Source organism: Oncorhynchus masou, unplaced genomic scaffold (assembly GCF_036934945.1).
Source record: "Oncorhynchus masou masou isolate Uvic2021 unplaced genomic scaffold, UVic_Omas_1.1 unplaced_scaffold_4213, whole genome shotgun sequence".
In the NCBI taxonomy this organism is placed as follows: Eukaryota; Metazoa; Chordata; class Actinopteri; order Salmoniformes; family Salmonidae; genus Oncorhynchus; species Oncorhynchus masou.
In genome coordinates, this window is record NW_027010609.1 from 15,001 (window position 1) to 29,233 (window position 14,233).

The window sequence follows — 14,233 nt, forward strand, 5'->3', positions numbered from 1 at the left end:
CCAGTTAACCCACTGTTCCTCGGCCGTCATTGAAAATAAGAATGTGTGTGTGTATTCAACTTGAATTCCATGACAATCGTCTTTCATTGGAAACACAACTTGGCTACATGCCATTGCATTGGATTTAAGTAAACTCTAAACTGTTCTATAACAGTAATGACATTAGAATTCTTACTGCGAGAGCAGAGCAACGGCAGAAGTTCACAGCCGTTATATGACATTGCATCAGGGCTGCATTGAAGGTTCAATCTGCGATAGCTACCGTTGGTCAGTGTTCATTTCACATAGAGGTCTATATGTACGGTGTATGTCATTGAAATGCAAATGACAGATTGTGACTTTAATGCTAAAGCCTCGTCACCATCGTCTCCCTGTTTAGATGATAGATCTTAGAGACAGACAGTGAGAGAGAGAAGGATTTGGCTGGTAGCCACGGTGATACTGACTCACGCTGGGCCGCTCACACACACACACAGAGCTATTGAATACCAGGGGAGTCACACAGAGCTATTGTATACCAGGGGAGTCCCACACAGAGCTATTGAATACCAGGGGAGTCCCACACAGAGCTATTGAACACCAGGGGAGTCCCACACAGAGCTATTGAATACCAAGGGAGTCCCACACAGAGCTATTGAATACCAGGGGAGTCCCACACAGAGCTATTGAATACCAGGGGAGTCCCACACAGAGCTATTGTATACCAGGGGAGTCCCACACAGAGCTATTGAATACCAGGGGAGTCCAATTAAACAGGTGGGGGTTTAAGATGAGTTCTCCGAGACACTCGGGGGTGTCCACTGAATGTTGACTAACAACAAGAAACTGGGACCTAAAAGACACCCACCATGAGTGGCCCCAGAAACAACATAAAACCCACACCAACGTATAATATGGAGTAGAAAACAAGTGAAGCAGAGCAAACCACCAAACCAGACCAGACCAAACCACCAAACCACCAGACCAGACCGAACCAGACCACCAGACCAGACCAGACCAAACCAGACCAAACCACCAGACCAGACCAAACCACCAAACCACCAGACCAGACCGAACCAGACCACCAGACCAGACCAAACCAGACCAAACCACCAAACCACCAGACCAGACCGAACCAGACCAAACCAAACCAGACCACCAGACCAGACCAGACCAAACCACCAAACCACCAGACCAGACCGAACCAGACCAAACCAAACCAGACCACCAGACCAGACCAAACCAGACCAAACCACCAGACCAGACCGAACCAGACCAAACCAAACCAGACCACCAGACCAAACCAGACCAAACCACCAAACCACCAGACCAGACCGAACCAGACCAAACCAAACCAGACCACCAGACCAGACCAGACCAAACCAGACCAAACCACCAAACCACCAGACCAGACCGAACCAGACCACCAGACCAGACCAAACCAGACCAAACCACCAAACCACCAGACCAAACCACCAGACCAGACCAGACCAGACCACCAGACCAGACCAGACCAAACCACCAGACCAGACCAGACCAAACCACCAGACCAAACCAGACCAAACCACCAAACCAGACCAAACCACCAGACCAGACCAGACCAAACCACCAGACCAGACCGAACCAGACCAAACCACCAGACCAAACCAAACCAAACCACCAGACCAGACCAGACCAAACCACCAGACCAGACCGAACCAGACCAAACCACCAGACCAAACCAAACCAAACCAAACCACCAGACCAAACCAAACCAGACCAGACCACCAGACCAGACCGAACCAGACCAAACCACCAGACCAAACCAAACCAAACCACCAGACCAGACCAAACCAGACCAAACCACCAGACCAGACCAAACCAGACCAAACCACCAGACCAGACCAAACCACCAGACCAGACCAAACCACCAGACCACCAGACCAGACCAAACCAGACCAAACCACCAGACCAGACCAAACCAAACCAAACCACCAGACCAGACCAAACCAGACCAAACCACCAGACCAGACCAAACCAAACCAAACCACCAGACCAGACCAAACCACCAGACCAGACCAAACCAAACCACCAGACCAGACCAAACCAAACCAAACCACCAGACCAGACCAAACCAGACCAAACCACCAGACCAGACCAAACCAAACCAAACCACCAGACCAGACCAAACCAAACCACCAGACCAGACCAAATCACACCAAACCACCAGACCAAACCAGACCAGACCAAACCAAACTACCAGACCAGACCAAACCAGAGCAAACCAGACCAGACCAAACTGGACCAAACCAGACCAAAACAAAACAAACAGACCAAAACAAAACAAACAGACCAAAACAAAACAGACCAAAACAAACCAGACCAAACCAAGCCAGACCAAACCAGACCAAAACAAACCAGACCAAATCAACCAGACCAAAACAAACAAGACCAAAACAAACCAGACCAGACCAAACCACCAGACCAGACCAGACCAAACCAGACCAAAGCAAACCAGACCAAAACAAAACAAACAGACCAAACCAGACCAGACCAAAACAAACCAGACCAAACCAAGCCAGACCAAAACAAAACAGACCAAACCAAGCCAGAACAAAACAAACCAAACAGGACCAACCCCGGGGAGATACAAAGACAGAAAGGCTTTGTTTATCAACTGAAAGAAGCAGAGATAAAAAGAGGTGAAGCTGTTCCTGGAGTATTGTTACTGTGCCAGTACATGTCAAACTAACTCTCTTATGTTTTTAAGTGGGAGAACTTGCACAATTGGTGGCTGACTAAATACTTTTTTGCCCCACTGTAGGACCTGATTCCCAGCTGAGATGAACTCCTCATATAGGACCTGATTCCCAGCTGAGATGAACACTCCTCTCACATAGGACCTGATTCCCAGCTGAGATGAACTCCTCACATAGGACCTGATTCCCAGCTGAGATGAACTCCTCACATAGGACCTGATTCCCAGCTGAGATGAACTCCTCACATAGGACCTGATTCCCAGCTGAGATGAACTCCTCACATAGGACCTGATTCCCAGCTGAGACGAACTCCTCACATAGGACCTGATTCCCAGCTGAGATGAACTCCTCACATAGGACCTGATTCCCAGCTGAGATGAACTCCTCACATAGGACCTGATTCCCAGCTGAGATGAACTCCTCACATAGGACCTGATTCCCAGCTGACATGAACTCCTCACATAGGACCTGATTCCCAGCTGAGATGAACTCCTCACATAGGACCTGATTCCCAGCTGAGATGAACTCCTCACATAGGACCTGATTCCCAGCTGAGATGAACTCCTCACATAGGACCTGATTCCCAGCTGAGATGAACTCCTTACATAGAACCTGATTCCCAGATGAGATGAACTCCTCTCACATAGGACCTGATTCCCAGCTGAGATGAACTCCTCACATAGGACCTGATTCCCAGCTGACATGAACTCCTCACATAGGACCTGATTCCCAGCTGAGATGAACTCCTTACATAGGACCTGATTCCCAGCTGAGATGAACTCCTCACATAGGACCTGATTCCCAGCTGACATGAACTCCTCTCACATAGGACCTGATTCCCAGCTGAGATGAACACTCCTCTCACATAGGACCTGATTCCCAGCTGAGATGAACTCCTCACATAGGACCTGATTCCCAGCTGACATGAACTCCTCACATAGGACCTGATTCCCAGCTGAGATGAACTCCTCACATAGGACCTGATTCCCAGCTGAGATGAACTCCTCACATAGGACCTGATTCCCAGCTGAGATGAACTCCTCACATAGGACCTGATTCCCAGCTGAGATGAACTCCTTACATAGAACCTGATTCCCAGATGAGATGAACTCCTCTCACATAGGACCTGATTCCCAGCTGAGATGAACTCCTCACATAGGACCTGATTCCCAGCTGACATGAACTCCTCACATAGGACCTGATTCCCAGCTGAGATGAACTCCTTACATAGGACCTGATTCCCAGCTGAGATGAACTCCTCACATAGGACCTGATTCCCAGCTGACATGAACTCCTCTCACATAGGACCTGATTCCCAGCTGAGATGAACACTCCTCTCACATAGGACCTGATTCCCAGCTGAGACGAACACTCCTCTCACATAGGACCTGATTCCCAGCTGAGATGAACACTCCTCTCACATAGGACCTGATTCCCAGCTGAGATGAACACTCCTCTCACATAGAACCTGATTCCCAGCTGACATGAACACTCCTCTCACATAGGACCTGATTCCCAGCTGAGATGAACTCCTCACATAGGACCTGATTCCCAGCTGAGATGAACTCCTCACATAGGACCTGATTCCCAGCTGAGATGAACTCCTCACATAGGACCTGATTCCCAGCTGAGATGAACTCCTCACATAGGACCTGATTCCCAGCTGAGATGAACTCTTCACATAGGACCTGATTCCCAGCTGACATGAACTCCTCACATAGGACCTGATTCCCAGCTGACATGAACTCCTCACATAGGACCTGATTCCCAGCTGAGATGAACTCCTCACATAGGACCTGATTCCCAGCTGACATGAACTCCTCACATAGGACCTGATACCCAGCTGACATGAACTCCTCACATAGGACCTGATTCCCAGCTGAGATGAACACAAGCAAATTGCTTACATGTCTTTATTTTTGTAAATAATTCATTGACGTCAATGTGAGTAAAGTGTGTGGATCTGATGAAGTCAGAATATCACCTGTCGACTAACGAAATGGATCGAATTGACCTTTACACTGACCAAAACTAATCTACCATTGAAGTGTATTCAGAGGACCGTAGGAGGAATTTGTATTCAAGACCTTTTCCAGCATCATTCCTCAGACAGTCTGTGAAATATATATATACACCCTGGTTTACCCAGCAGTAGAAAAGCAAAAACCGAAGGTCAAGACACTTGTTAGGTTTAGTGTAAGAACATTTGGATTGGACACCTGTTCATATGGATCCTAGTTGATTTCCCATCCAGAGGCAGAGGTTCTGCATGAATAGGCTGTCCATTATCATTAGTTTGCATTGAGGCAGAGGTTCTGCATGAATAGGCTGGCCATTATCATTAGTTTGCATTGAGGCAGAGGTTCTGCATGAATAGGCTGGCCATTACCATTAGTTTGCATTGAGGCAGAGGTTCTGCATGAATAGGCTGGCCATTACCATTAGTTTGCATTGAGGCAGAGGTTCTGCATGAATAGGCTGGCCATTATCATTAGTTTGCATTGAGGCAGAGGTTCTGCATGAATAGGCTGGCCATTACCATTAGTTTGCATTGAGGCAGAGGTTCTGCATGAATAGGCTGGCCATTATCATTAGTTTGCATTGAGGCAGAGGTTCTGCATGAATAGGCTGTCCATTATCATTAGTTTGCATTGAGGCAGAGGTTATGGATGAATAGGCTGTCCATTACCATTAGTTTGCATTGAGGCAGAGGTTCTGCATGAATAGGCTGTCCATTATCATTAGTTTGCATTGAGGCAGAGGTTCTGCATGAATAGGCTGTCCATTATCATTAGTTTGCATTGAGGCAGAGGTTCTGCATGAATAGGCTGTCCATTATCATTAGTTTGCATTGAGGCAGAGGTTCTGCATGAATAGGCTGGCCATTATCATTAGTTTGCATTGAAGCAGAGGTTCTGCATGAATAGGCTGGCCATTATCATTAGTTTGCATTGAGGCAGAGGTTCTGCATGAATAGGCTGTCCATTATCATTAGTTTGCATTGAGGCAGAGGTTCTGCATGAATAGGCTGGCCATTACCATTAGTTTGCATTGAGGCAGAGGTTCTGCATGAATAGGCTGTCCATTACCATTAGTTTGCATTGAGGCAGAGGTTCTGCATGAATAGGCTGTCCATTATCATTAGTTTGCATTGAGGCAGAGGTTCTGCATGAATAGGCTGGCCATTATCATTAGTTTGCATTGAAGCAGAGGTTCTGCATGAATAGGCTGGCCATTATCATTAGTTTGCATTGAGGCAGAGGTTCTGCATGAATAGGCTGGCCATTATCATTAGTTTGCATTGAGGCAGAGGTTCTGCATGAATAGGCTGTCCATTATCATTAGTTTGCATTGAGGCAGAGGTTCTGCATGAATAGGCTGGCCATTACCATTAGTTTGCATTGAGGCAGAGGTTCTGTATAACTAGGCTGGCCATTATCATTAGTTTGCATTGAGGCAGAGGTTCTGCATGAATAGGCTGACCATTACCATTAGTTTGCATTGAGGCAGAGGTTCTGCATGAATAGGCTGTCCATTATCATTAGTTTGCATTGAGGCAGAGGTTCTGCATGAATAGGCTGGCCATTACCATTAGTTTGCATTGAGAGTAATTGAGGCAGAGGTTCTGCATGAATAGGCTGGCCATTACCATTAGTTTGCATTGAGGCAGAGGTTCTGCATGAATAGGCTGGCCATTATCATTAGTTTGCATTGAGGCAGAGGTTCTGCATGAATAGGCTGGCCATTACCATTAGTTTGCATTGAGGCAGAGGTTCTGCATGAATAGGCTGTCCATTACCATTAGTTTGCATTGAGGCAGAGGTTCTGCATGAATAGGCTGTCCATTATCATTAGTTTGCATTGAGGCAGAGGTTCTGCATGAATAGGCTGTCCATTATCATTAGTTTGCATTGAGGCAGAGGTTCTGCATGAATAGGCTGGCCATTATCATTAGTTTGCATTGAAGCAGAGGTTCTGCATGAATAGGCTGGCCATTATCATTAGTTTGCATTGAGGCAGAGGTTCTGCATGAATAGGCTGTCCATTATCATTAGTTTGCATTGAGGCAGAGGTTCTGCATGAATAGGCTGGCCATTACCATTAGTTTGCATTGAGGCAGAGGTTCTGCATGAATAGGCTGTCCATTACCATTAGTTTGCATTGAGGCAGAGGTTCTGCATGAATAGGCTGTCCATTATCATTAGTTTGCATTGAGGCAGAGGTTCTGCATGAATAGACTGGCCATTATCATTAGTTTGCATTGAAGCAGAGGTTCTGCATGAATAGGCTGGCCATTATCATTAGTTTGCATTGAGGCAGAGGTTCTGCATGAATAGGCTGTCCATTATCATTAGTTTGCATTGAGGCAGAGGTTCTGCATGAATAGGCTGTCCATTATCATTAGTTTGCATTGAGGCAGAGGTTCTGCATGAATAGGCTGGCCATTACCATTAGTTTGCATTGAGGCAGAGGTTCTGTATAACTAGGCTGGCCATTATCATTAGTTTGCATTGAGGCAGAGGTTCTGCATGAATAGGCTGACCATTACCATTAGTTTGCATTGAGGCAGAGGTTCTGCATGAATAGGCTGTCCATTATCATTAGTTTGCATTGAGGCAGAGGTTCTGCATGAATAGGCTGGCCATTACCATTAGTTTGCATTGAGAGTAATTGAGGCAGAGGTTCTGCATGAATAGGCTGGCCATTACCATTAGTTTGCATTGAGGCAGAGGTTCTGCATGACTAGGCTGGCCATTATCATTAGTTTGCATTGAGGCAGAGGTTCTGCATGAATAGGCTGGCCATTACCATTAGTTTGCATTGAGGCAGAGGTTCTGCATGAATAGGCTGTCCATTACCATTAGTTTGCATTGAGGCAGAGGTTCTGCATGAATAGGCTGTCCATTATCATTAGTTTGCATTGAGGCAGAGGTTCTGCATGAATAGGCTGGCCATTACCATTAGTTTGCATTGAGAGTAATTGAGGCAGAGGTTCTGCATGAATAGGCTGTCCATTACCATTAGTTTGCATTGAGGCAGAGGTTCTGCATGAATAGGCTGGCCATTACCATTAGTTTGCATTGAGAGTAATTGTCACGATCGTCGTAGTGAGGAGACCAAAGCGCAGCGTGATGTGAATACATACTTTTAATGTAAGATGGAAAAACACTACGTACACTAAACAAACAAAATGACCGCTATCAGCACTGAGTGCAAACATGCAACATCACATTGACAATCACCCACAAATTACCCAAGGAATATGGCTGCCTAAATAGGGTTCCCAATCAGAGACAACGATAAACAGCTGCCTCTATTTGAGAACCAATCTAGGCAACCAATAGACATACAAAACACCTAGACTAGTGAACAACCCCATAAACATACAAAAACCCTAGACAGGAAAGAAATACAACAAACCACCCCTTGTCACACCCTGACCTAACCAAAATAACAAAGAAAACAAAGATAACTAAGGTCAGGGCGTGACAGTAATGAGGCCGAGACCACACTGTATCTGTCCAACACCATGGCACCATGTCTACTGCTCCTCTTCATCTGATGCCTACCCACTCTCCTGTTTATGCTCTGTCTCTATGGTATGTTAGATAAGCTCTGTGTACACACACACACACACACACACACACACACACACACACACACACACACACACACACACACACACACACACACACACACACGAGACACACAGAGACACACAGAGACACACAGAGACACACAGAGACACACAGAGACACACACTCACCAGACACTGCAGGTGAGTGTGCTAGACATGATTAGCATTTCAAAAATGAAAATATCTGATGTCTGGTCCGAGCTGGCGAGCATTACTAACAGGCCAAAACTCTACAGGGCTAATTGGTGACAGTCAAATGATCTGCAGTCATGCACTGCTGACGATCATACAGGAAACGTGTGTGTGTGTGTGTGTGTGTGTGTGTGTGCGTGCGTAGTGTAGTGAGTTCTGTAGTCATGCTCTGCTGAAGATCATACAGGAAACGTGTGTGGGTGGGGTTGTGTGTGTGTGTGTGTGTGTGTGTGTGTGTGTATGTGTGTGTGTGTGTGCAGTGTAGTGAGTTCTGTAGTCATGCTCTGCAGATGTCCCTATTGTAAATGTACACTACTTGGCCAAAAGCTTGTTGAATATCTCATTCCTAAATCATGGTCATTAATATGGAGTTGGTCCTCCCCATTGCTGCTATAACAGCCTCCACTCTTCTGGGAAGGCTTTCCACTAGATGTTGGAACATTGTTGTGGGGGCATGCTTCCATTCAGCCACAAAAGCATTAGTGAGGTCTGACACTGATTTTGGGTGATTAGGTCTGGCTCACAGTCGTCACTCCAATTCATCCCAAAGGTGTTTTATCCTGCTGTAACGAGACACACTTACCAATTATGTGGGAGGAAGTCTCATTCTCCTCTATAACGATGTGCCGGGCACCGATCGGAATATCAAACATCTTCAGCATGCCTATAGGACAACAAGACAATATGAAACATCTTCAGCATGTCTATAGGACAACAAGACAATATGAAACATCTTCACCATGTCTACGGGACAACACAACAAGACAATATGAAACATCTTCAGCATGTCTACAGGACAACAAGACAATATGAAACATCTTCAGCAGGTCCATAGGACAACACAACAAGACAATATCAAACATCGTCAGCATGTCTATAGGACAACACAACAAGACAATATCAAACATCTTCAGCATGCCTATAGGACAACACAACAAGACAATATCAAACATCGTCAGCATGTCTATAGGACAACAAGACAATATGAAACATCTTCAGCATGTCTATAGGACAACAAGACAATATGAAACATCTTCAGCAGGTCTACAGGACAACAAGACAATATGAAACATCACCATGTCTACAGTACGACAAGACAACGGGTTGGTCAGGGAGTTAATCCAATGAGCCACAGAATAACAACAGACCAGGGACGATGTCTATCATAGGTTTCAGAGTAGCAGTGCTGATCTAGGATCAGGTCCCCCCACCTGTCCATGTAACCTTATTCATTGTTATCTAAAAGACCAAAGTCCTACTCTGAGAGCCATGATACAGACAACCTCAGGCTTACTAGTGACTCTAACAGAGGAGAAACGTGTCTAATTATACTGTTGTGTGTGAAGAGGTGATAGCTGTGTTGTGTGTTTAGTCTGTGTACATGTCAAGTGCTGTAGCTGGGTGAACACAGGGTAAATAAAATAGTGTGTCGTGAATTCACCTGCCGGCGACTCTTATCTAGAGTCAAGAGTGTGTGGAAAGGGTTCTACATGGAACTCAAAAGGGTTCTTCAGCTGTCCCCATAGGAGAAACCTTTATAGTTCCAGAACACTTTTTGATTCCAGGTAGAACTATTTTTGGATTCCACGTAGAACCCTGTGTGGAAAGGGTTCTACATGGAACTCAAAAGGGTTCTTCAGCTGTCCCCATAGGAGAAACCTTTATGGTTCCAGGTAGAACCCTTTTTGAGTTCCAGGTAGAACTATTTTTGGATTCCACGTAGAACCCTGTGTGAAAAGGGTTCTACATGGAACTCAAAAGGGTTCTTCAGCTGTCCCCATAGGAGAAACCATTATGGTTCCAGGTAGAACCCTTTTTGAGTTCCAGGTAGAACTATTTTTGGATTCCATGTAGAACCCTGTGTGGAAAGGGTTCTACATGGAACTCAAAAAGGTTCTACCTAAGAATGTTGGAGAGGATTTTAGGGCTTTCAGGCTGTAATATCTATTTCTCAACATCAAGTATTGATTGATAATTGAAATAACACAATGTTCTGAAGTGTGGTTTCACCCTGGTGAATGTTACCTGTTTTCTTTGGTATCTTGGTGAGGGTCAGTTTGACAGTGCGACAGTGGGAGTTGTCCCCACCACAGACTCCACACTTGTCTTCTTGTTTGTACGAGCCAACCTCTTTGTCGCAGCCCACATGCTGGGAGAGAGAAGGGCACAGTCAGTCAATCAACCAAGGGGAGGCTCCTTCTAGGCTGTCTGATTTTTACACTGACTGAGATTGGGCTGGGGGAGGCTCCTTCTAGGATGGGGTGAGGCTCAGTCTAGGCTGGGGGAGGCTCCTTCTAGGCTGTCTGACTTTTACACTGACTGAGATTAGGCTGGGGGAGGCTCAGTCTAGGCTGGGCGAGGCTCCCTCTAGGCTGTCTGACTTTTACACTGACTGAAATTAGGCTGGGGGAGGCTCCTTCTAGGCTGGGGGGAGGCTCAGTCTAGGCTGGGGGAGGCTCCTTCTAGGCTGGGGGAGGCTCCTTCTAGGCTGTCTGACTTTTACACTGACTGAGATTAGGCTGGGGGAGGCTCAGTCTAGGCTGGGGGAGGCTCAGTCTAGGCTGGGGGAGGCTCAGTCTAGGCTGGGCGAGGCTCAGTCTAGGCTGGGCGAGGCTCCTTCTAGGCTGGGGGAGGCTCCTTCTAGGCTGGGGGAGGCTCAGTCTAGGCTGGGGGAGGCTCAGTCTCGGCTGGGGGAGGCTCAGTCTAGGCTGGGGGAGGCTCCTTCTAGGCTGGGGGAGGCTCAGTCTAGGCTGGGGGAGGCTCCTTCTAGGCTGGGGGAGGCTCAATCTAGGCTGGGGGAGGCCCCTTCTAGGCTGGGGGAGGCTCCTTCTAGGCTGGGGGAGGCTCCTTCTAGGCTGGGGGAGGCTCAGTCTAGGCTGGGGGAGGCTCAGTCTAGGCTGGGGGAGGCCCCTTCTAGGCTGGGGGAGGCTCCTTCTAGGCTGGGGGAGGCTCAGTCTAGGCTGGGGGAGGCCCCTTCTAGGCTGGGGGAGGCTCCTTCTAGGCTGGGGGAGGCTCAGTCTAGGCTGGGGGAGGCTCAGTCTAGGCTGGGGGAGGCTCAGTCTAGGCTGGGGGAGGCCCCTTCTAGGCTGGGGGAGGCTCCTTCTAGGCTGGGGGAGGCTCAGTCTAGGCTGGGGGAGGCTCCTTCTAGGCTGGGGGAGGCTCAGTCTAGGCTGGGGGAGGCTCCTTCTAGGCTGGGGGAGGCTCAGTCTAGGCTGGGGGAGGCTCAGTCTAGGCTGGGGGAGGCTCCTTCTAGGCTGGGGGAGGCTCAGTCTAGGCTGGGGGAGGCTCCTTCTAGGCTGTCTGACTTGCAGTGGAACACTTCTCTCCAGACTTCTGCTATAGAAGCGATACCAATCTATCCAAGACACAGATTGGTAAGGGAGACATAACACATGTTGAATCTGGCCCCTCAATCTACAAACGTTTTGGTCTGGAAAATGCCAACGTCTGTTATGGTATCTAACCTCCAATCAAAACATTATGTAGACTTCATGGAGAGACAGAGGGGGAGAGAGAGAGACAGAGGGGGAGAGAGAGAGAGAGAGAAAGACAGAGATTGAGAGAGAGAGAGAGAAATAGAAAGACAGAGAGAGAGAGAGAGAGAGAGAGAGAGAGAGAAACAGAAAGACAGAGAGAGAGAGAGAGAGAGAGAGACAGAGAGAGAGAGAGAGGTATAGAGGTATATATATAGAGAGAGAGGTATAGATAGAGAGAGGTAGAGATATAGAGGTATAGATAGAGAGGAATCGATAGAGAGAGGTGTAGATAGTGAGGTGTAGATAGAGAGGTATAGATAGAGAGGTATAGATGGAGGTATAGAGAGAGAGGTATAGATAGAGGTATAGATGGAGGTATAGATGGAGGTATAGATAGAGAGATATAGATAGAGAGGTACAGATAGAGAGGTACAGATAGAGAGGTACAGATAGAGAGGTATAGATAGAGAGAGGTACAGATAGAGGTACAGATAGAGATGTATAGAGTGAGGTATAGATAGAGAGAGGTATAGATAGAGAGGTACAGATAGAGAGGTATAGATAGAGAGGTACAGATAGAGAGGTACAGATAGAGAGGTACAGATAGAGATATATAGATAGAGAGGTATAGATAGAGGTATAGATAGAGAGGTATAGATAGAGAGGAATCGATAGAGAGAGGTAAAAATAGAGAGGAATCGATAGAGAGAGGTATAGATAGAGAGAGGTATAGATAGATAGAGGTGTAGATAGTGAGGTGTAGATAGAGAGGTACAGATAGAGAGGTACAGATAGAGAGTTATCGATAGAGAGATATAGATAGAGAGGTATAGAGAGAGGTATAGATAGTTAGGTATAGATATAGAGGAATCAATAGAGAGAGGTATAGATAGTGAGGTGTAGATAGAGAGAGGTATAGATAGGTATAGATAGAGAGGAATCGATAGAGAGAGGTATAGATATAGAGGTATAGATAGAGAGCGGTATAGATAGAGTAGTATAGATAGAGAGAGGTATAGATAGAGAGATATAGATAGAGAGGTATAGATAGAGAGCGGTATAGATAGAGAGGAATCGATAGAGAGAGGTATAAATAGAGAGGAATCGATAGAGAGAGGTATAGATAGAGAGAGGTATAGATAGATAGAGGTGTAGATAGTGAGGTGTAGATAGAGAGGTACAGATAGAGAGGTACAGATAGAGAGTTATCGATAGAGAGGTATAGATAGAGAGGTATAGAGAGAGGTATAGATAGTTAGGTATAGATATAGAGGAATCAATAGAGAGAGGTATAGATAGTGAGGTGTAGATAGAGAGAGGTATAGATAGGTATAGATAGAGAGGAATCGATAGAGAGAGGTATAGATATAGAGGTATAGATAGAGAGCGGTATAGATAGAGTAGTATAGATAGAGAGAGGTATAGATAGAGAGATATAGATAGAGAGGTATAGATAGAGAGCGGTATAGATAGAGAGGAATCGATAGAGAGGTATAGATAGAGAGGTATAGATAGAGAGGTATAGATAGAGAGAGGTATAGATAGAGAGATATAGATAGAGAGGTATAGATAGAGAGAGGTATAGATAGAGAGGTATAGATAGAGAGGTATAGATAGAGGGAGGTATAGATAGAGAGATAGCTATACTGTACATACCAGACATTCCCCCCGGGTGCAGACACTGAAAGGGTCTGTGTAGCTGCACCGCGTCCCATCATGCATCACCTGGTTCATGACCACCACCTCACCGGTCTCTTTGGACTGACAGCTCAACTCACACTTGTGAGCCTCTACACGGGTGAAGATCAATCAATCAATCAATCAAATGTATTTTATAAAGCCCTCTTTACATCAACAGTTGTCACAAAGTGTTTTTCAGATACCCAGTCTAAGATACCAGAGAGAAAGTAACGCAGAGACAGAAGCACTGTGGCTAGTAAAACTCCCTAGAGGATACCCAGTCTAAGATACCAGAGAGAAAGTAACGCAGAGACAGAAGCACTGTGGCTAGTAAAACTCCCTAGAGGATACCCAGTCTAAGATACCAGAGAGAAAGTAACAGAGGCAGAAGCACTGTGGCTAGTAAAACTCCCTAGAGGATACCCAGTCTAAGATACCAGAGAGAAAGTAACACAGAGGCAGAAGCACTGTGGCTAGTACAACTCCCTAGAGGATACCCAGTCTAAGATACCAGAGAGAAAGTAACACCG

General features: G+C 46.3%; 1 protein-coding gene across 1 annotated transcript in view; it reads right to left on the reverse strand.

Moving 5' to 3' along the window:
* Nucleotides 1-13,813, reverse strand: part of LOC135534946 (A disintegrin and metalloproteinase with thrombospondin motifs 3-like) — a gene marked incomplete at its 5' end in the record, with an annotated part of 28,563 nt that extends 14,750 nt beyond the window's left edge. The window contains 3 exons of the mRNA XM_064961729.1: nucleotides 9,131-9,211; nucleotides 10,573-10,696; nucleotides 13,680-13,813. Coding sequence (XP_064817801.1) covers nucleotides 9,131-9,211; nucleotides 10,573-10,696; nucleotides 13,680-13,813 — 339 coding nt within the window. The remainder of the gene's footprint in view (nucleotides 1-9,130; nucleotides 9,212-10,572; nucleotides 10,697-13,679) is intronic.
* Between the last annotated feature and the right edge of the window lie 420 nt (nucleotides 13,814-14,233).